Source organism: Entelurus aequoreus, linkage group LG10, assembly GCF_033978785.1.
Source record: "Entelurus aequoreus isolate RoL-2023_Sb linkage group LG10, RoL_Eaeq_v1.1, whole genome shotgun sequence".
Classification (NCBI taxonomy): Eukaryota; Metazoa; Chordata; class Actinopteri; order Syngnathiformes; family Syngnathidae; genus Entelurus; species Entelurus aequoreus.
This window is the reverse complement of record NC_084740.1, coordinates 32,534,825-32,556,402: the sequence shown is the minus strand read 5'-3', so window position 1 is coordinate 32,556,402 and position 21,578 is coordinate 32,534,825. Positions and strand designations below refer to the sequence as shown.

At 39.6% G+C, this 21,578-nt stretch overlaps 3 protein-coding genes across 3 annotated transcripts in view; all 3 read right to left on the bottom strand.

Moving 5' to 3' along the window:
• The window catches only part of LOC133658479 (claudin-4-like), a 33,382-nt gene extending 17,635 nt beyond the window's left edge, over positions 1 to 15,747 (bottom strand). Inside the window, exons 1-2 of the mRNA XM_062060560.1 lie at positions 15,687 to 15,747; positions 15,441 to 15,586 (exon numbers count right to left, since the gene is read on the bottom strand). The gene's annotated coding sequence lies outside the window, so the exon portion shown is untranslated. The remainder of the gene's footprint in view (positions 1 to 15,440; positions 15,587 to 15,686) is intronic.
• LOC133658474 (claudin-3-like) lies at positions 998 to 3,909 on the bottom strand. Its single transcript, XM_062060550.1, has 2 exons — positions 3,247 to 3,909; positions 998 to 1,816 (listed from the first exon to the last, which is right to left on the bottom strand). Exons 1-2 carry the CDS (start codon positions 3,830 to 3,832, stop codon positions 1,362 to 1,364), a joined length of 1,041 nt encoding a protein of 346 aa, XP_061916534.1. The 5' UTR covers positions 3,833 to 3,909; the 3' UTR covers positions 998 to 1,361.
• LOC133658473 (claudin-4-like) lies at positions 6,571 to 11,647 on the bottom strand. Its single transcript, XM_062060549.1, has 2 exons — positions 11,112 to 11,647; positions 6,571 to 8,386 (listed from the first exon to the last, which is right to left on the bottom strand). Exons 1-2 carry the CDS (start codon positions 11,595 to 11,597, stop codon positions 7,748 to 7,750), a joined length of 1,125 nt encoding a protein of 374 aa, XP_061916533.1. The 5' UTR covers positions 11,598 to 11,647; the 3' UTR covers positions 6,571 to 7,747.
• Positions 15,748 to 21,578: the final 5,831 nt, after the last annotated feature.

Genomic DNA, 21,578 nt, shown 5'->3' with positions numbered 1-21,578 from the left:
CAAAAATTATAACTAAAGTGATGATGCTGTATTTTCTTTTACACTTTAATTTTATTGACCAATTAGTATATATATTCATTGCTAATTCAGTTTTTTTTTATTTCAGCACAACATTATTGTATGTAAAAAATAATGTTATTTATGAGTTCCTTTTTATACTGTGAATTTGTTTAGTACTATTACTACTAAGCCCAAGGTTTATGTTTTCAATAAATAATAATCTTTGCGATTAACACATGGTTTCACATTATTAAATAAAAACAAAGAGTAAGATTACCATTTCAGTGTTATCATTTGAGTGGGCCCTCAAATAATAATGTAGTGGAAAGTTGGGCCCAGAGGTAAAAAAAAAAAAAAAGAGTGAAGAACTCCTCGCTAAACTATGAAGTTTGGTTCAGGGTTACAAAATATGAGACCCCTGATCTAGCGTATTTATGTTATCAGGACACTTCCTGGTTTCTGTGCAACTTTTTAGTTAGGTTATTTCCTACTCAAATAGTTGCATTCCTGAACCATAATTTCAGTTCCTCCAGACTAAGTTTCACTCTTGCAACTATTATAGGGTGTTCATGTTTTTTCTAAAGTCATTTTTTGTATTTTTCCTCAATTTTTACAGTGAGCAATGTCTGGGTTCTAGGTGTGCTAAAAGTGGCCTACATTGACTACTGAAATGGCATTTATGACATAGTAGCCGTTTATGTCAATCCACGTTGACCTGTGAACACACAAGCTAGTGCACTCTGCGAAAAAAGATTTGATGAATATCTTGACGTGGTGGAGCTGGTTGAACAGGTTGAATACCTGCATGCTTGAATAACAATGCTAGTTAACACCTTGGTGACCATTTTAAGTATATCCTGAAATTTAAATACATTTTGAAGGGTAATAGCTTATATGGATAAACATTACAGTGTGTAAGCAGTGCTTACAAAGTTGATTAAAGTCTGTTATTCATATTCATAACCATGTAGTAAAATAAATCTCTGACATAGTGGTATCAGTGAAGTAAATGCTTTATTAAATATCTGTAATCATTGGTAAACAAAACTATGCTAATGAAAGAGGATGCTTGTCAAACGTTTTTATACACAAAAAAATTCACAATAGAATATACGGCTGTACAAATAGTTTCCGACAGTACTTCAAGCAACTCCAAATATTTTGCTTTCACACAGGATAAAAAAAAATCTCTGTTACGCACTTTCGCGTCATGTCCTCTCGCCTCCACAAAGACGAATTTCTCCCAAAGTAGCTCTCGCCATTAAAAAAACAAACCTTAAGACACAACTTGCGTTCCGAGAAGCTCACACGTGGGGATATTTGCTGGAGAGAATATTTAAAAGTCCTTTTCAGCAGAGTCATTAGACGTAGGCTCGACTGGTGGTTGTGGATCGGGCGCCAGAATACTTGACAGGGTACTCCGGGCTGTCCTTGGGTGGGCAAGAGCTGCAGAGGAGGGCCCCTCCCAGGATCAGGAGTGCGGCCGTACCCCAGCCGATGTAGAGGGCGGCACCCAGCTCCCGCCTTTGAGCGTTGGTCAGAATGGGGTTGTAGAAATCCCTGATGATGGTGTTGGCCGACCAGGAAACGGGGATGAGGACCAGAACACCGGCGCAGATGAAGACGACCCCGGCGGCGACGGCCACCTTGGATTTGGCGGTCCTGTCGCTCACAAAGTTGGTGCACTTGCCCCCGGCGATGCCCAGGAGGATCCCTACTGCGGCGACGATGATGGCGACGACCACCAGAGCCCTGGCGGCCTGCAGGTCCTGAGGCAGAGCCAGTAGAGAGTCGTAGATCTTACACTGCATCTGACCTGTGCTCTGTGTCACACAGTTCATCCACAAGCCCTCCCATATGACCTGCGCCGTCACGATGTTGGCGCCGATGAAGGCCGTCACCTTCCACATGGGCAGCGCGCATACGATGATGGTGCCTAGGAAGCCAATGATGGCCAAGATGAAACCCAGCATTTGTCGTCCCAGTGACACCATGATGACCTCTTGTTGGATTTCAAGGCAGAAGAAGAACACTTGGAAGCAACTTGAATGCAACGTCGAATAAAGCCTGCGGAACGTTTGGGTTGGTTATAAGGACATCGCCCCTTGTGGGCGGAGTCGCGGCATACTAGTTTGAACTGAAACCAACGTACTGTGCGATCAACCTGCCTGACAAGATTCTTCACCAGGACCAAGAGGAGTTTCGACGAGAAGAACATTCATCCTGACACACTTTTATGGTAACAAGATGGACGTCACTTTCCTGGTTCAAATGATGCTCTTCCACGTGATTGGCTGACGCCGCCACCCATTTCCGGTTGTCAAATTGACGACCTCGAAAGTGCAGTAGTATCAGGGCATTACCAGAGGCAGTCACCATTTTGATTACTTAATTTTGGGTGTTTAATCAGCTTTATTGTCACCAAATTGTTGTGGAAGTGGTCACTGCTGAGTGGATCAGTACCGCCAAATTGTTTCATCGTTAACTTTAGAATTTCAACCGTCAACCAATAATAAATTGGGATTGAGTCTGTTTATGTGAGTTTTATGTTGTTTTAATCCCACAAAGCTTCAAACCTTACTGGCTATTTTGAACACAATGGGACTTACGGATTTTCTGCAGGCTATATTTACGACACAGTGGCTTTATTTACGTGACTGCGTTTTAAACTTTCAAGGCAGTTATGGGTAAAATTATATTATAATAAGTTACAAAAAAAAGTTGGCCCAAAAATCAGTAAAAAATGCAGTCTTTTAAAAAACATGACACAAAAAGGTCTGGTGTTAACTCAAATATTTTTTATTAAAATGTTCTCAGTTATTTACACAAACTCAACACATCATGAGTACAAAAATGTCACATTATATGACAAAGATATGGACATAATTACACAATAATTACACAGTGCAAACAGGCTTGTTGACATGACTCATTGCAATTTCAACTTTTGTAAGGTACATCGTTTCACAGTAACGAATCTTTACAGTGAAGTACATACCATCTTCAGTGTGTACCTTAGGTCAGTGTTAGAGTCCAACCAGGACTAAAAACAACTAGTCTGCAGTCTTTTTGTGGGTCCTCCCAGTGTTTAGATGTACTGTCGAGCTGGGTATGTTGTCGGTGCCCTATATGGCTTTGTTGGCGCGTACGAGCCGCTTCCCGTGTACGGCTGACTGGGGGTCGGAGCATACACGGGGGCATATGTGGACCCATTTGAGTAAGGGTAGACGGGCGCTGGTTGGTAACCAGAGTATCCATACATGGGTTGCTTAGGAGGGCAGGAGGTGGTGAGGATGATTCCGCCGATCAGGAGGATTGCTGCAGAGCCCCAGCCGATGTAGATGGCGGCTCCGATTTCCCTCCTCTGCGTGTTGATGGTCAGGGGGTTTTGGAAGTCGGTGATAGTGATGGTGGCTGACCAGGTGACAGGAACCAGGACCAGGACTGCGGCAAGGATGAGGAGGCAGCCGCCTATGATCACCACTGTGGCCTTGGACCTGACCTTCTGCAGGCAGCTGGTGCATTCAGCGCCGATGAATGTGATCATGAAGCCGATGAAGCCAAAGACGAGGGAGATGATGACCAGGGCTCTGGCGGCCTGCAGATCTGGCGTCAGTCTCATTACCGATTCGTTCAGCCTGCACTGCATCTGCCCGGTGCTCTGCATCACGCAGTTCATCCACAGGCCGTCCCAAATGATTTGGCCCGTCACGATGTTGGCGCCGATGAATGATGTCACCCTCCACATTGGGATGCCAGTGGTCACCGCCACCCCCACCAGCCCGATGAAGCTGATGATCTGACCTGCCGTCTCCTTGCCGATCTTCCCCATGGCGAAGAGACTACGTACTGGTGAGGTTGCCGTCGGGAAGCACGCAGTTCCCTCTCTCGCTGTTTGTCAGCTGACCACAGGGGAGGGCCTCGCTGTCGTCGGGTGAGTTCTTCTTGCCAAACAAGATTCCTCCTCCTTCAGTCGCACAAGCGACACCCAGTTTTAAACAAAAACAAACACACTTTCATATGCGCGCGCGCACACACACACACACACACACACACACACACACACACACACACACACACACACACACACACACACACACACACACACACACACACACACACACACACACACACACACACACACACACACACACACACACACACACACACACACACACACACACACACACACACACACACACACACACACACACACACACACACACAGTGTATTTGGTTTGCGACTCTGTGACCTAAATGTCTCGAAACTGTGAACGCAGGGAAGAGAAGCTTTGTTGAGTTACATACTTCAATATTTATTATCTTTGTTTTGAGTTGGCTAGAATTATTTTATTATTAGTTTGGTTGAGAAAATCGTCACTGTACAGATCTTGGAACTGAATCAAAGATCAAGGATAAAAGTCGCCCTTCTTGTATCGTTTAATTTTTTGGTATCATAATGAAAAGGAACTTTTTGAAAAAGTAAGAAAGCATTTTATTATCTTAAGTCATGTTGCGGCAAGTCAAGTAACTCACTCAGAATCAAGATAAAACAAAGTAGAAGTGAAGTGAAAACATGAAAATATTTCAAAAACCGGCCAAAATGTCAACTGTAACCTAATTCATCATCCTGTCCTTCCTCTAAAGCACAGATGGAAAATTTAAGGCTCGGGGGCCTTATCTGGCCCGCCACAATATTTAATCTGGCCCATGAATGCCTGGAAATAATATGCGTCAATAGAGTCCCTTATCTTGTCTTATTGAATGCATTCGTTCTTTCCATTTTGACAGGAAAAAACACGTACTGCATGAAATTGCATACAGTTTTTGTTCAAATAAAAACAAATACTTAAATATCTGCTTGACTTTTGAATTCAAAGCAAGTTATCGATCAGATTGTACACTGTAAAAATTACAGTGGGAATTGCAGCATATTACTTTAAATTGAAAAAACTCTACCACTGTTTTTATGGCAAAATTCTGACAACTGAGCTTCCAGTTTTTTACCGTAAAAGTTGAGTTTTTTGTTTTTACAGTGTATTACTGTAAAATGGAAAAACTCTACCACATGTTTTACTTTAAAAAACGGGTAGCTCTGTTGCCAGAACAAAAAAAAAACAGTGCTACATTTTTTTCATTTACAGTAATATGCTGAATAAACCACCGTAAATTTTACAGTGAATTTCTAAGGTACCATTTATTTTCCCGTTAAAAAAAATTGGTACTGTTATTGCATTTATCATAATATGTTTTGAAAACACTGTATATTTTACAAATCCTGGTGACTGAGTTTTTCACTGCAAAATCTACAGATTTTTATTTACAGTGTATGTAAAAAAAAGGATATATAGCAAGCAAATGCATTGGCAAATTCATATATTATTCGATGTCACAAGCAGCCCTCTGAGGGCAGTCATAACTGCGACGTGGCCCTCAATGAAAATTAGTTTGACACCCCTGCTCTAAATTTAAAATCACATGGTAAAAAAATCTAATACTACAAAATGGGCAAAATTGTACTTTTAAGACACAGCTGTTATATACATCGTTGAAAGACCTTATGGTTTGCTTACAAGTCAGTGAAGTTGAGCTTGTTTCCTGATACAGTATTTTAAAATTGTATAATAATGTAGCATTTGAAATTAAAGAAACTAACACTAATGGGGGATTTAACATTGATACTGTTCAACAATGGGGGACTTGACCAACGGCCCCCCTTGAAACTCTCCAGTCTTGTGTCCTTCTATTGCAGGGGTATCAAACTTATTTTCATTGAGTGCCACATTGCAGTTACGGCTGCATTGAATATATATGAATTGTATTGTATAATCGCCTCATTATGTTATCACACAATTCCCTATGGATGTGATTATTAAATTGTTTAATGTACAAATTGATGAACTTGTTTTTGAAATCATAAGACAAAGGGAAAAGAATGCGAGGGGCATTTTGATATTTTTATTTTGTAAAAAAAAAAGAAGAAGCTAAAAACAGACTTTACATATGTTGGACAAAACTTAGTGTCAGCTCTGTGTTATAGGTGACAAAGTGTACTACTATTAATTAGTACACAGGAAAAACAACAGTAAAATAAGAAAAAGAGCAAAAAATGTAATGTAATAATAATAACGAATAATAATTATAACACAAAGCTGACACAAAGTTTTGTCTTTCAATATTAGATATTTATTTTCCTTTTTTATAAAATTTTTATTTAAAAAATCAATACGCATACTTTGACTTTTCAGAATGAGACCCATGGTGGAAGAAGTCTGGACACGCCTGAGTTATTACTATCAAATTTTTAGCTTTATTTTCTTCCGCATTACATCACACGTTTTTGCTTTTTTTTACAGTTTTGTTTTTATCCAACAATATGCTTTGGGCCAACAAAACTAACTATGGGCCGCACTTTGGACACCGCTGTGTTATTATAATGTTTTTTTGCATGGTCAGATTATTCTCAAGTTTAAAAGACAGAGCAATTCTATGCAATACATGTATTTTTTTGGCTAAATTTAAATAATTGATATATTTAGTAAGAATGATAAAGTGCTTTATTAATGCATAACATTTCACGAGCCACCAAAAACGATGTAGCGGGCCTTGAGTTTGACACGGGTGTTCTGTTTGGTAAGTGGGTGTACATTTACAAGTAAATACCTTTGTACACTTAAGAATAGGATATACTTTATTTATCACTCATCAGGCAAATTCCACAAATAATTAAATCAATTATTTAAATTAGGTATAGAACAAATTTATGATTTCTACATTTTTGTTTTTTTTACAAATAAACAAGCTGAGTGTTCTGACACATTTTCTGACTGTATGGGAAAAAGAAGTCTGTGTTTAACCCAAAGCGTGACACAAAGCCCCAAACTTTGTCAGTTCCCAGCAAAGATAAGCATCTGAATGATGGTTCAGGGAGGCAAAAAGAAGTCTGACATAAAATGCCAATGACAGGCAGGGTATCTATTTCAACACATCGGCACATCAATGACATCATCATCGTCCATATATGTAATTAATAACAGGAAGGGGGAAAAAAACACACACGTTCCTTTTTTGTTGACGATCATTGGAATGCAAATCAACTGGTCTTGAGTTTTTTCTGGAAAGTGGAGGTAATATGCTGCCTCTCAGTGGTGGAAAGAAGAACATATACATTCTGCAACTAACAGCTGCTACATAAACACTTGAATATGGTCAGTGTGTATGCTGGATTTGTTCATTTGGGAGAAAGAAAGTGTAATCATTTATGGTTTATTTACAGAAACACAAAATCACAAACTTTAAAACACACAGGACAATTTAAAATTTCGGCAAATTCCGTGAAAGGACAAAAGATAAGCATTTTGTTTTATTGGTCACAGAGTGCGACTGCTTTAACATTTTTTTTCTAACAGAGAATTAGTTATTGCAGCTTCCATCAGCAGGCTCCTGATGTTAGGTAAGAGGTCCTCCATGTTTGTTTACAGACAACTTTGAATGGTCCATCAGCAGGCTTCTGATGTTAGGTATGTCCCCCATGTTTGTTTACAGACAACTTTGAATGGTCCATCAGCAGGCTTCTGATGTTAGGTAGTATGTCCCCCATGTTTGTTTACAGACAACTTTGGATGGCTCCATTCCATTCCGCTGTGACAGTCAATCCGATATGCTTCCTGTTGCAGCGAAACAGAATGCAGTTCACAACCTTCAGCCATTTCTTTCGTTTCAAATTTCCCCGCAGTGATGCACTGGTTCAGACGTATTCTCTCGAAGTGGAGGCCGTCTTGACAGGCCTGAATTTGGGTACGTAGTGGGCATGTTCTTCATAGCTGGGAGGGCAGTTCCAGCATGTGAGACCGCCTCCAATCAGCAGCAGCGCCGCAGACGCCCATCCGATGTACAACGCCGCTCCGAGCTCGTAGCGCTGGGCGGCGATCACCAGCGGGTTGTAAAAGTTGGTGATGATGGTGTGTGCTGACCAGGAGACGGGAATGAGACACAAAAGCCCGGAGATGATAAACAAAGCGCCGGCGAGGATGCACGTCCTGGCCTTGGCTCGCTCCTCCTCGATACAGTTGGTGCATTTCCCGCCTGCGATGGCCAGGATGACCCCGAACACCCCAGTGATGATGGAGATGATGATCATGGCCCGGGCGGCTTGCAGGTCCTGCGCCAGGGCCAGCATGGAGTCGTAGACCTTACACTGCATCTGGCCCGTGCTCTGCACCACACAGTTCATCCACAGGCCCTGCCAGATGGTCTGAGCCGTGATGATGTTGGCTCCAATGAAGGCCGTCACCTTCCACATGGGGAGGGCGCACACGATGATGACCAGGAACCAGCCGATCATAGCCAGGGAGATGCCAATCATCTGAATGCCCTGAGACACCATCTTGACGCAGCACAAGTCCAGTTAGAGACGAGTGTGACGATCACGATCCTCTATTTATGTACTTTTGCGTTAGGGAAGTCGGAACAACAGCATTAAGGCGTGTGACACCAGAATCCTGCTTTTCCATTGGCTGCAAGGAGTTTACACACAAACAAAAGCCTGGAGACCTTCAGCGGCGCTGACCTGCCACAAATCATCAAGGTCACAAGGCGTCCATTCTGGTTCTCTAAACAACAAAAAAAGGGATCTTTGGTGTCGTTTGGACACAGCCGTGAGAAAAAACATGTTTGTTCGTGACTGTGTGACGACTTTATTTGCCAGCTACTGTGTTTGCACAAGAACAGGAAGGGCTGTTAGTGTCAGTCACATGACACCATTGGGAGACTTTGATCCTACGATAGTGCCGAAATTCTGAAATAATCAAGGATATTTGGTGCGCATAAGGTTGGAAACTAGAGATGTTAAAATGTAATATTGGAAATGATCGGTATCGTTTTTTTAATTATCGGTATCTTTTTAAAAATTTTTTATTAAATCAACATAAAAAACACAAGATACACTTACAATTAGTGCACCAACCCAAAAAAGCTCCCGACCCCACTCATTCACACAAAAGGGTTGTTTCTTTCTGTTATTAATATTCTGGTTCCTACATTATATATCAATATATATCAATACAGTCTGCAAGGGATACAGTCCTGGTCCACTAATAGTACTAACCTTTAACAGTTAATTTTACTCATTTTCATTAATTACTATAGTTTCTAGGTAACTGTTTTTATATTGTTTTACTTTCTTTTTTATTCAAGAAAATGTTTTTAATTTAGTTATCTTATTTTATTTTATACATTTTTTTAAAAAGGACCTCATCTTCACCATACCTGGTTGTCCAAATTATGCATAATAATGTGTTAATTCCACGACTGTATATATCGGTATCGGTTGATATCGGGTATCGGTAATTAAAGAGTTGGACAATATCAGAATATCGGATATCGGCAAAAAGCCATTATCGGACATCCCTATTGGAAACTATAAACTTGTGAAACTTAAAATATATTGGAAGTAAACAAACTTTTGAACCAACTTTCTGCAGCAAAATGTCATTGTTATTTATAATTCCACAGAGTGAACAATTTCTATTTCCACGTTTTTTCGATACTTTTCTAGATCTTAACTTATCTTTTCGCTTATTCTTATTTTTAACTAACTTCTGTTCCTATTGTGTCTATTATACATTTTTATATGACAATGTTTGCATTTTAGGGCCGTATGTCTCCTGTGTTGGTGAGCCAAACAGAATTTTCCAACTTGGTGGACAATAAAGATTCATTAAAAACATTTTTTTAATAAAATACTTTCTAAGAGTATGATTAAATAAGCTCTGCTTCATCCTGCTCCTTTTCGGACATGTTGAATGATGTTGCTAATGTATAACTTGTTTGACCATAAAACTAAATATAATGTTACATTGTTTTCAGTAAACTATACTTTGAAGTTTGCGGTCTTACTCTCTCGTGTATTTTTTATTTTGTTTTTCAAAGCATTTTCAAGCATTAAAAATTACTAAATGCCTGCCTTCCGCACCAGTACAGCTGGAAAAGGCTCCAGTCCTCCACCCCTGCAACTTTGAAAGGGATAAGCGGTAGAAAATGGATGGGTAGATGGAACGAAAAATATCAACAATACAGTAGCATTGGCCACTAGAGCTTGCCATTGAGCATCGCGGCCGCTGATTGGCTCAGTCTAAGGCAGCAATACTAAAGGATTAAAGGAGTGTAAAGGTGATTATGTGAATGTTTATAGTGCCATCCATCCATTTTCTACCACTTGTCCCTCTCGGGGTCTTGGGGGGTGCTGGAGCCTATCCCAGCTGCACTCATGCGGAAGGCGGGGTACACCCTGGACAAGTCATCACCTCATCGCAGGGCCAACGCAGATCTCCTAATATTAAAAACTTATTTCAGAGATCTTAAACAGTTTTCTGGGCTCTACCTATGAAAATATTCCATTTATAATGAGAAATTCCTACTTTTGCAGTCAGGCCCGGAACCAATTAACAGCGATAAACACGTTTATTGTATGTCCCTATCAATACTATTAACAAGAGAATCCTTATTATCATTTAAAGAAAAATAACCTAAAGTTAAATTTCCTTTGAAATTGTATTTTAATTTATTACGATAGGGACAAGCGGTAGAAAATGGATGGATGGATAATAGTACTACAGTAAAATTAATATTATTAATACTATACAAAATACAAATACTATTTAGAAATGATTGTCCATAGCAATCTTGTGTTTTCATAAAAGCTAGATTTATATATATTTTTTTCAAATAGAGCATTTAAAGAAGAAATTATTTTGTTGTTCTTGATAAAATTGTTTTATTTACACATGTTGAACAGTACAATACACAAGTAAGAATTCAAATGGAGTGTAAAAAAATCATAAAAAAGCTTAACAATTCAATAGAAATGTAACACGTTATAAGTTTGCGTTCCAGTCAACAGGCTGGTTCATCGGTGCTGATGAAACAGGAAGTCCTGAAATGTTTGACACGGCGTGAAAGTCTCTTGTTGGCTTCTTCAGATGTATTCTTTGGGCGCAGACGAGCGGCTAGCTGGGTACTTGGCGGGCCGTGTCCTTCGGGGGACAGTTGGTGCACAGGAAAGCGCCGCCTATGATGAGGAGGGCCGAGGCCCCCCATCCGATGAAGAGGGCGGCCCCAAGCTCCCTCTTCTGAGATCCGCTAGTCAGCGGGTTGTAGAAGTCCCTGATGATGGTGTTTGCCGTCCAGCACACAGGGATGAGGCACAACACTCCCGCCAAGATGAAGACCACACCAGAGGCCACGCAGATTTTGGCCTTGGCGCTCTCATCCTTCACACAGTTGGTGCACTTGCCCCCCGCCAGGCACAGCAGCACGCCCAGGACGCCCAGCATGATGGCGATGATGAGGAGTGCGCGGGCGGCCTGGAGGTCGCGGGACAGAGCCAGCAAGGAGTCGTACACCTTACACTGCATCTGGCCCGTGCTCTGGATCACGCAGCTCATCCAGATGCCCTCCCACGACGTCTGAGCCGTGAGGATGTTGCTGCCCACGAAGGCCGTCACCTTCCACTGGGGCAGAGCGCACACCACAATGGTCCCGATCCAACCGATGATGCAAAAGGCGGCGCCCAACATCTGCAACCCTGCCGACACCATGACTGAACGCTGGAGATTTCCCAAAGTACGCTTGAAATTCCAACCGGAGAAATCCGTCTGAGTAAATGTTTGAGCAAGGCTGGAGCAGTTCTTTTATACACCAAACACACCTAGACCTGTGACGCCCCCCCCCCACAGGCATGTGTCCTCATGTCAGGTGAATGCTGCAGGTGTATTGGCCGCGCTGTGACTCACTTTTTAGATTAAAAAAAACATCATCCCCTCCTAGTCGTCTCTTTTTCCGTTATGACATGTTCCCCTTTACATGATGTGACTAACAAATAATGCCACCTTGTAAGTAAATATTATGTAATATTCTGAGCAGGTGGATCAACAGGTTATTTAAAGCCAAATTAAGATCACAACTAGGATGTGGCCTATGATTTATATTGCAGCATATTGCTATAACAATATGTTAATGATAAATCATTTGAGATATAAATGATAAAATATTTATTTTAAAACGGATGACAAAGGCGGTGGTACAGGGGTTAGTGCATGTGCCTCACAATACGAAGGTCCTGAGTTCAATCCCAGGCTTGGGATCTTTCTGTGTGGAGTTTGCATGTTCTCCCCGTGACTGCGTGGGTTCCCTACGGGTACTCCGGCTTCCTCCCACTTCCAAAGACACGCACTTGGGGATAGGTTGATTGACAACATTAAATTGGCCCTAGTGTGTGAATGTGAGTGTGAACGTTGTCTGTCTATCTGTGTTGGCCCTGCGATGAGGTGGCGACTTGTCCAGGGTGTACCCCGCCTTCCGCCCGAATGCAGCTGAGATAGGGTGCAGCACCCCCCGCTACCCCTAAAGGGACAAGCGGTAGAAAATGGATGGATGTATGGATGACAAAGGCCCCTAATTTAACTGCTGACTGACGTTTGCAGAGTAACACATTGCGTCATTTGCGGTTGTATTATTTTCTCAGAACTATTAATCTACCTGCTAATTGACTGTTAATATCTGGTTATTTTCTGTTGTAACATGTTATATTTAAAATGTAAAAAGCACTTATTCTTCTGCTGTTTGAATACTTTACATATGTTTAGGACAATACTACACATTTGGGTATCAATCTAATACCAAATAGTTACAGGGGCAGTATTTGCCATACCAATACTGACATTTTAAATTTTCAAGACTCAATTTTTGATCACAAATATTATCAGACAAAAACATGACGATATCAATTAAACATTCAAATTATTTCCTTATTCCCCTTTATTACATACACAATGTATAACAATGTCAATAGTGCAAAATAACTAAACAAAAGCAAAAACTACTATTGGCTTTTATTTCCTGAGTTTGTAACAACAAAAAACTATTTTGTAGTCATAAAAAATAATGATCTAATCATCATTACTGTCGATGTTTGTATCAATCCGCCCATCCTTGTTTACTTTCAAGAGCTTTAGCTTTGCAGCTAGCTATGCTTTTATGTATCCTCTGGTGTGAAGTGTAGCATGTTTAGCTATTCCTTACCATTTAGTCTACTGGTTTTCAAACTTTTTTTTCATCAAATACTACCTCAGAAAAAACATGTCTTTCCAAGTACAACCATAATGACCAACATTAAAATACAGTAGCGCAGTAGGCCTAGATACTCATTAAAACAAGGCAGACTTTTTTAAACATCTATAGTATACAGTTATATAGTATTTTTGGCCACTGCAACATTACACACAGTTTGAACAGTAACACTATGTTTGAATAAAGGAAAATAAAACATTGTCCTTTAACCAAGTAATTATTTGGCGTACCACTTGATGAAGCCCGCGTACCACTGGTGGTACACATACCACAGATTGAAAATCCCTGCTCTAGTCCCCCAGTGATAATGGTACTATTTGCACTGAGGGCCTAGAGCAGGTTTTCAATCTAGTGAGTTTGTGATTAACCTTCACAGTGGTGACGGGAGCTTCATCACGCGGCGCTAAATTACTTTTGGGATGTGGTCAAATTATTTGTCACTGTCAAATTAGCGGGACACAGCTTGAATTTGTCATCAACATGCACAATATGACAATAGTATTAAACAGCTCTATCGTCGACTAAATTTATACTACTAAGAAATTGTGCACAACCTGCCAAAATGCAGAAGAAAGAAAAGATTGAAGGACTATACAATGCTTAGGTAGCATGAAAACATGCCTCTCAGTGGTTGTACAAGGATGACAGCAAACTGACTGGTTTAGAAAGAACTATAATTTTTAAGGGCGATACCATAAAGTCAAATGAGTCCAATGTTTCAGAACAAATGTTTAGAAAAAATGCAGAAATATATTTAGTTATGGTGACAAGGACATTTCTAGTGCTTGTGGAATGTTATTTCTGTGGCCGTGATGAGTGTTATGTAATGAAATGATGGATATCCATGAACCTCCAGCATTTGCTTCATATAGATCAGGGGTTGTTAACCTTTTTAACCTCGGGTCCCAACTTTCCTCCCCACTCAAATATTAACACTGAATTAGTAATGTTACTCTTGATACAAATCATATTCAATATTTATATCTAACCTACTTGCAGTCTAACAGAATAAACCTTGACAAATTATATGAAAGCATGTGTTAATCAAAAATATTATTATCAAGAATTAGGTCAGACTGATTATGAAAATAAATATTAATCAAATATAATGCAAAAGAAGGACTCAGAAAACTGATGAAAAATTAATTTGCATACAATTATGCAGTGCTAAAATAAATACATTGTAACTAAATTAATAATAATGTTTGTTGAATAAACTGTCGCAAGTGAAAAGACAAATTACCACTTTAGTTGCAATTTTTGCGTTTAAGAAACTTCTCTAGGGACTTCAGCTCCAGACTTCTTCTGCTTGTTTGATATTGTCATTACTGCCACGAATGGAGGAAAAGTGTATTACAACTGAGTGCCGCTGCGGCCATACGGACCACAGCTGAGGAACAGATTTTTTGGCGGCCCTCTAGGGGGCGCTCGCGGCCCAACAATGGGCCACATGGTTACGTCACACCGTAATCTTACACAAACACCTTGACATACAATAAATGGTCAAAACCTATACGTTAGATAGTTTCCCAGCAGGAACAAGACATTAAAACAATGTTGAGAACTTGTTGAATAAGGTCCTGACATTAAGCAACTAAAACCTAACGTTTGATCAACATGCTTTTTGACAACGTTTAATCAAATTCGGGTTCTTACGTTGATTTGACCATTGACTTTTGGTCATTTTTTCAACCAATATATTACAGCACAAATACAAAATTGAAACAACATGCTTTTTGACAATGTTTATTCAATGTCAGGGTGTGATGTTGATTTGACCATTGAAATTTGGTCATTTCCCAAACAACAACGTGGATCCGACATTGGACATCAACATTGTCTCAATATACACATACAACTATTACAACGTTTCAAAGTCAGTTTTTAAGGACATGTATGTATAATCAACGTTGTATCAATGTCTTGTGCCTGCTGGGTTGACTCCTTGACGAGTTCCTTATAGTTGGCTATAAGTCAACATTGACAGATCGCTGTATATCACTTGTGTGCAAGAAACTAAGATACCTTTGTCACTTCTTGCTGTCTGCTGATCTGACCATGAGCTCAAATAGTTGGCGGGTTCCTTTCCCCATATTGTAGTCTGTCTAATCATTGTCTATAGTATTTAAATATTTGATTTATATTGACTCACAGCATCATTTTACTTAGCAACCTCTTTTCAAATCTAAAACCAAAGAATGCTGCAAACTATTGAAAACAATGACTTGTATTTTTGCACAGCCCCACACAGAATCACACAAGCATGCGAGAAGAAACAAGATAAGGAGTGGGGGGAAAAAAATCAATCTGACCTCTCAGCGACACTTGACGGCCTTCAGGAAGCTGCAGACCGGTTAGGACTAGACGCACACTTCAGCCTCAGGGTCCTTGTTGGTCCATCGCTGGGTCTCTACAGCAGAATGAGGACACCAGCAGGCCAAAGGACAAGTGATTCCATCTGACAAGAGAGGCAATGCTCAGAAAAGGCAAGGGGAGCCGCAGATTGTCCCGCACATGAATAGAGGCAGTGTCTGAGAGCCAAAAGTGGACTATGATACCTCTTTTTTATCCAACATTAAAGCCACTTCGGCCCGGCTGTGGAGATTGGGTTCCACAAACCTAAAGGACGGCAGGAATGTCCACAATTAATACTCTGAGGAGAGATGGTTTCAGGGTCAGATTAGAGAGCTCTTTGCTAAAGCAGGTTACACTCAAAGATATGAATTCCGTTTTAATACAATATATCTATCAAGTATAACCCATTTATTTATCATTTATTAAAGGTGGGCAGAATGGCAGATCGATTTAAATATCATTACTATCAAAACCTATCGAATCGATATCAGCATGATAAAATCGGCATGTTTCAGTTCTATTCCATTTTTATTGTGTTCTTAAAATAACTAGTTACATTTCTTACAAAAAAGGGAATACTGCAAGCTATTGGATACAGAAATGATTTGATTTAGATCCACTAGTAGTTTTTGGTTTTGTTTAGTTATTTTTTTGCACAATTGACTTTATTTTGCTCAAACAATTTCATATAGTATAACTGAATATTCTTATTATTGTGTTGATATTATTACATTGTCTTATGGTGTGGTGTCTATATATTGTTAAATTGTTCACACAAATAGGCATGTTGATAAAAAAAAATACTTGTTTTGTTTGCCTTGAAGCTTTAAATTATTTGAATATAATTACTTATTTTGGTTATAATCATAATTGAAATATAGAAAGAAATGATCAATATCAGCGATTATTTCCCTGTATTTCCTTGCTTACCAAAATCTGCAGTATCACTCACCTCTATTATTTATCCCATGGGTGTCAAACTCTGGCCAGCGGGCCAAATTTCACCGCTAATTCTCATACTTGCCAAAACTCCCGGGACACTCCCAAATTTCAGTGCCCCTCCCAAAAATCGTCACGTCCGCTTTTCATCCAGTCCAACGAGTGCTGGCCCAGTCACATAATACATAGTACTGCAAAGGGTTCTGGGTATTTGTTCTGTTGTGTTTATGTTGTGTTACGGTGCGGATGTTCTCCCGAAATGTGTTTGTCATTCTGGTTTGGTGTGGATTCACAGTGTGGCGTATATTTCTAACAGTGTTAAAGTTGTTTATACGACAACCCTCAGCGTAACATGTATCGCTGTTGATCAAGTGTGCGTTGCATTCAAGTGTGTGTGCGTACAGAAGCCACACACATCTTGTGACTGGGCCGGCACATTGTTAGAATGGATGAAAAGCGGACGTTAAAGGCAGTGCATTTAAGGCACGCCCCCAAGACTGTGGTCCGGGTGGACTACGAGATATAATGACTGATGAACACCTTCGTTCGGTAATGAAGGTTGCCTCAGCTCAAAGCCTGAGCCCCGACATTAATGAACTAGCATCCAAGAAAAGATGCCAGGTATCTGGCTTGGGCACATCAGATTAGATCAGTGTGTTGCAAACTGAACAGTTTAAAGTCCTGAATGGTTGGTTTATTCATTGTTATTTTATTTTCAAATTTATTAGCCTGTGGAAAACGTTAATGTTGATATTTACATCAGAAGGCTGCAAATAGAAAAGAGGCATTACATTTTTATTTAATTTAAATTGTATTTGATATGCCATTGATATTTTTTTATTATTATTATTTGAAACTCAATTTTGCATGTCACTATAAAGTTATATAAGCCTTGCTTGTTCAATATTCAATGCAAAACTTGTTTGGGTCCCTATTAAAAGGTTAATTTGTTCAACCTTGGCCCGCGGCTTTGTTCAGTTTTAAAATTTGGCCCACTCTGTATTTGAGTTTGACACCCCTGGTTTATCCTTAACAACCATTCCTCTGAAACTATGATAACTAACTTGCCTTCAGAGGTACTAACACACACAACTTTAATATTAAGGGTCCAAACTGACCACTTAGTGAGCATAAATCTCAAATACATCAGATATACAAGTCCTAGAATGCACTGCCATACCTGTTAGGTTGTTACATAAGCTAGCTGTCCCCGGCACCTTTGTTGGCAGTTTTCACTTGTTCTGAGTCATTAGCGCAAACGTAGCTCCTTTGAATCAAGTTGAAGTGTTAGTTCTGTCACACTAATCAGTCTGGTGAGTTCTACCGATTTGAAACACGTCAAACTGTTAATGTGTTCTCTAAATTGTGTCGCTAAGTCACTAGCCATAAGCTAAACATGGCTAGTTCTTGACGTACCTGTGCGCTACAGTATGGCGGCCTTTGAGGGTCAAACAGCATCAGGCGAAAGGTTCCATTGGTTAAAAAAAACTAACAAATCGATGTATATAATTCACAGCAGAGTCTCGAGTGAATAACAATATGTATCCTGAAATATGCAATCCATCATATGAATTTGTTTTAACGATTACATGAACTTCAAATATAATTTGTTCCTCCTTGTGGTGAATAATGGCTAAAGTATGATTTTTAAGCTTTTTGATTGATTGATTGATTCAAACTTTCATTAGTAGATTGCACAGTGCAGTACATATTCCGTACAATTAACCACTAAATGGTAACACCCGAATACGTTTTTCAACTTGTTTAAGTCGGGGTCCACTTAAATTGATTCATGATACAGATATATACTGTCATCATAATACAGTCATCACACAAGATAATCATCAGAGTACATACATTGAATTATTTACATTATTCACAATCCGGGGTGTGGGATGTGGAGGGAGGGGGTTAGGTTTGGTTGATATCAACACTTCAGTCATCAACACTTCAGTCATCAACAATTGCATCATCAGAGAAATGGACATTGGAACAGTGTAGGACTGACTTGGTAGGATATGTACAGCAAGTAGTGGACATTGAGAGAGAGAGATCAGAAAGCATAGGAATAAGTATCTACATTTGATTATTTACATTTGATTATTTACAATCCGGGGAGGTAGGATGAGGAAGGGAGGGTGTTAGTTTAGGGTTGAAGTTGCCTGGAGGTGTTCTTTTAGTGCGGTTTTGAAGGAGGATAGAGATGCCCTTTCTTTAACACCTGTTGGGAGTGCATTCCATATTGATGTGGCATAGAAGGAGAATGAGTTAAGACCTTTGTTAGATCAGAATCTGGGTTTAATGTGGTTAGTGGAGCTCCCCCTGGTGTTGTGGTTATGGCGGTCATTTACGTTAAGGAAGTAGTTTGACATGTACTTCGGTATCAGGGAGGTGTAGCGGATTTTATAGACTAGGCTCAGTGCAAGTTGTTTTACTCTGTCCTCCACCCTGAGCCAGCCCACTTTGGAGAAGTGGGTAGGAGTGAGGTGTGGTCTGGGGTGGAGGTCTAGAAGTAACCTGACTAGCTTGTTCTGGGATGTTTGGAGTCTAGATTTGAGGGTTTTGGAGGTGCTAGGGTACCAGGAGGTGCATGCGTAATCGAAAAAGGGTTGAATGAGAGTTCCCGCTAGAATCTTCATGGTGCTTTTGTTGACTAGAGAGGAGATTCTATAGAGAAATCTCGTTTGTTGGTTGACCTTTTTGATTACCTTGGTTGGCATTTTATCACAGGAAAGATTAGCCTCTAGAATGGAACCTAGGTAGATGACCTCATCTTTCCTGGTGATAACAATGTCACCCACTTTTATAGTGAAGTCACTGACTTTCTTAAGGTTGATGAAAAAGAGAAAAAAAAACAGCACAATATTTCGCATGATTAAGAATTCCAGTCCAAAAACATGGAAGGCTGTTTTTTTTTGTTTGTTTGTTTGTCGCCACCACCACATCAAGTTAAGCAGATTCACAAATTCACCCTTATGAGATGCAATGCAACAGTAAGGAACTGTGTCTTGCTAATGTAATTCATTTTGTTGTTTATATGTTTTTTATTCGCTATTTTTGATGTTATTGTTGTTATTGTTACGGATACTGTTGTAGGAAGACATTACATACTTAAAGGGGGTTAGATTAAATATTACACTAATGTGCTGTTACCTATAACACAAAGCTAGGATGTGGATGTTTTTTTTCCAGATAGTTGTGTTGAGCATATATTGATCTACATGTTAATGGTTTTCGTACCTAAAATAAAGGACACCTAGTATGCAAAAACAATTTCAATGCTATGGCTATGTCAATTGGTAAGGTCCTGAAATTTTTAAATCAAACTATGGCGACATGGCAAAGATACTTATAAAACAATCTTGCCTTCCTTCATATTTCCTCCAAACAAGCCATTTAGAGTTTACACAATTCCTTATAATTTTTCCCAAGTATGACATCAGCAGAAACTTTATTCATATGACCATGAATTGATTAACGTGGACCCCGACTTAAACAAGTTGAAAAACGTATTCGGGTGTTACCATTTAGTGGTCAATTGTACAGAATATGTACTGTACTGTGCAATCTACTAATACAAGTCTCAATCAATATAGCACTTTTCATACACAGTCAAGTGGCAAACATAAAGTGCTTTACACAAGAAAAAAGAAGGAAGAGAAGAAAACACATACAGTACATACAAACATACACACACACACACACACATACGCACACATAGCACTGTTGACAATAACATAACAAAACATGGCATGGCACTGAGGATTGGGGAAAAACGCTACCTTTGAGGCGTCCACACTAGAGAATAACTAAAATTAACGCCATCTAAAAAATAGTATAAAACATATGATAAAATATATGTAAAAATGATAAAATAATACAAATAATACATTATTAAGTGAATAAAAACATAACATTGAGAGAATAATAGTTGTAATAATAGCAATAAATAAAATAGAAAATAACACAATAAAAATGTAAAATATAATAGAAAACTTAAGAGTTTAACATGATTAGTAAATGGCCTGATTTAAAAGGTGTGTCTTTCGCCTTTTTCCCCCACCATATATGGTAGAGATGTACCCATTGTAATGACACGTCTTTTCCACAAACGACCTGTGAGGAACCAAAACTCAGTCAAAACCTTCAGTTTGGGGCTGAAAGACATTAAAAGCTGTGAGTCACGTCGCACACCCGAGAAGGGATTGCACACGTGTGTGTGTGTTTATTCCTGTATCGGCCATGTGTGTGTGATGTCATCACAGTGAGACTGGCGCTCAGACAGAGTCACAGTTTCAGCGTGGTAGCAGTTTCCATCTTTGAGTCACAGCTGGTGATGCAGCACATCTGATTATTTTGGTACAGAAACTTTGGTTTGGTAGAGGTGTACCAATTTATTTAGCAAAAAGAAAAGATATTCATTGTTAAAGGGATGTATTATTAGCTATTACACTACGTTGCTTTGTCACCTATAACACAAAATTCAGATTTTGGCCTACATTTGATCAGTTTGAACATATTTAATGTATCAGAGGCCCCTTGTATCCTTTAATTATTTTGTATTCTGTGTCTTTATTCTGATTTTTTATTCAAGAATTGTAAATGAAAATTACCCGTCAGCAGTTATTTTAAAGATAACCAGCTGTTTACTCAAACGATTACCCAAAATCAAACAAACCATTTTGTAAAAAAGGCAAAACAAATAAAATAAGAATATAAGTTTGTGTACATATTTAAAGATTATTTTAAAAATTATGTTGTTGGGATCATTATTCCACATTTTGTCCTTACATTACGCTGTGGAGGGGGGCGTGGCCTGCGGGCCTGCCGCGGAACGGGGTGTGCAAGGACCGGCCTTGAAGACAGCGACAGGTGAGTGGATGGCCCAGGTGGGCCTTGTTATCTAATCACCTGTCGCCTTTATTAGCAGCAGCCGGAATGAGACACGTTGTTGGAGTTGGAGTGGGAGCCAGAGAGAGAGAGAGAGACACAGATGCAGAAAAAGAACCAAGCGTCTTTTTGTGTTGTTCTCGCCATTCCCGGGTCTAAATTGGCTGTCAAAGTGTACCATGTCGGAATACATCGTCATCCATTAACAGTTAGAGATGCTACCTCAGTAGAAGCATTTAAGTCCCATCTTAAAACTCATTTGTATA

What these genes read in the sequence shown, in the direction of transcription:
- LOC133658474 (XM_062060550.1), bottom strand. Translation starts at nt 3,832, where the DNA reads ATGGGGAAGATCGGCAAGGAGACGGCAGGTCAGATCATCAGCTTCATC. An exon ending in ACCCATGTATGGATACTCTG is followed by an intron (nt 1,817 to 3,246) that starts GTTACCAACCAG and finishes CACAGAGCACAG; the next exon opens with GTCAGATGCAGTGTAAGATC.
- LOC133658473 (XM_062060549.1), bottom strand. Translation starts at nt 11,597, where the DNA reads ATGGTGTCGGCAGGGTTGCAGATGTTGGGCGCCGCCTTTTGCATCATC. An exon ending in AGAAGAGGGAGCTTGGGGCC is followed by an intron (nt 8,387 to 11,111) that starts GCCCTCTTCATC and finishes TGCTGCGTCAAG; the next exon opens with ATGGTGTCTCAGGGCATTCA.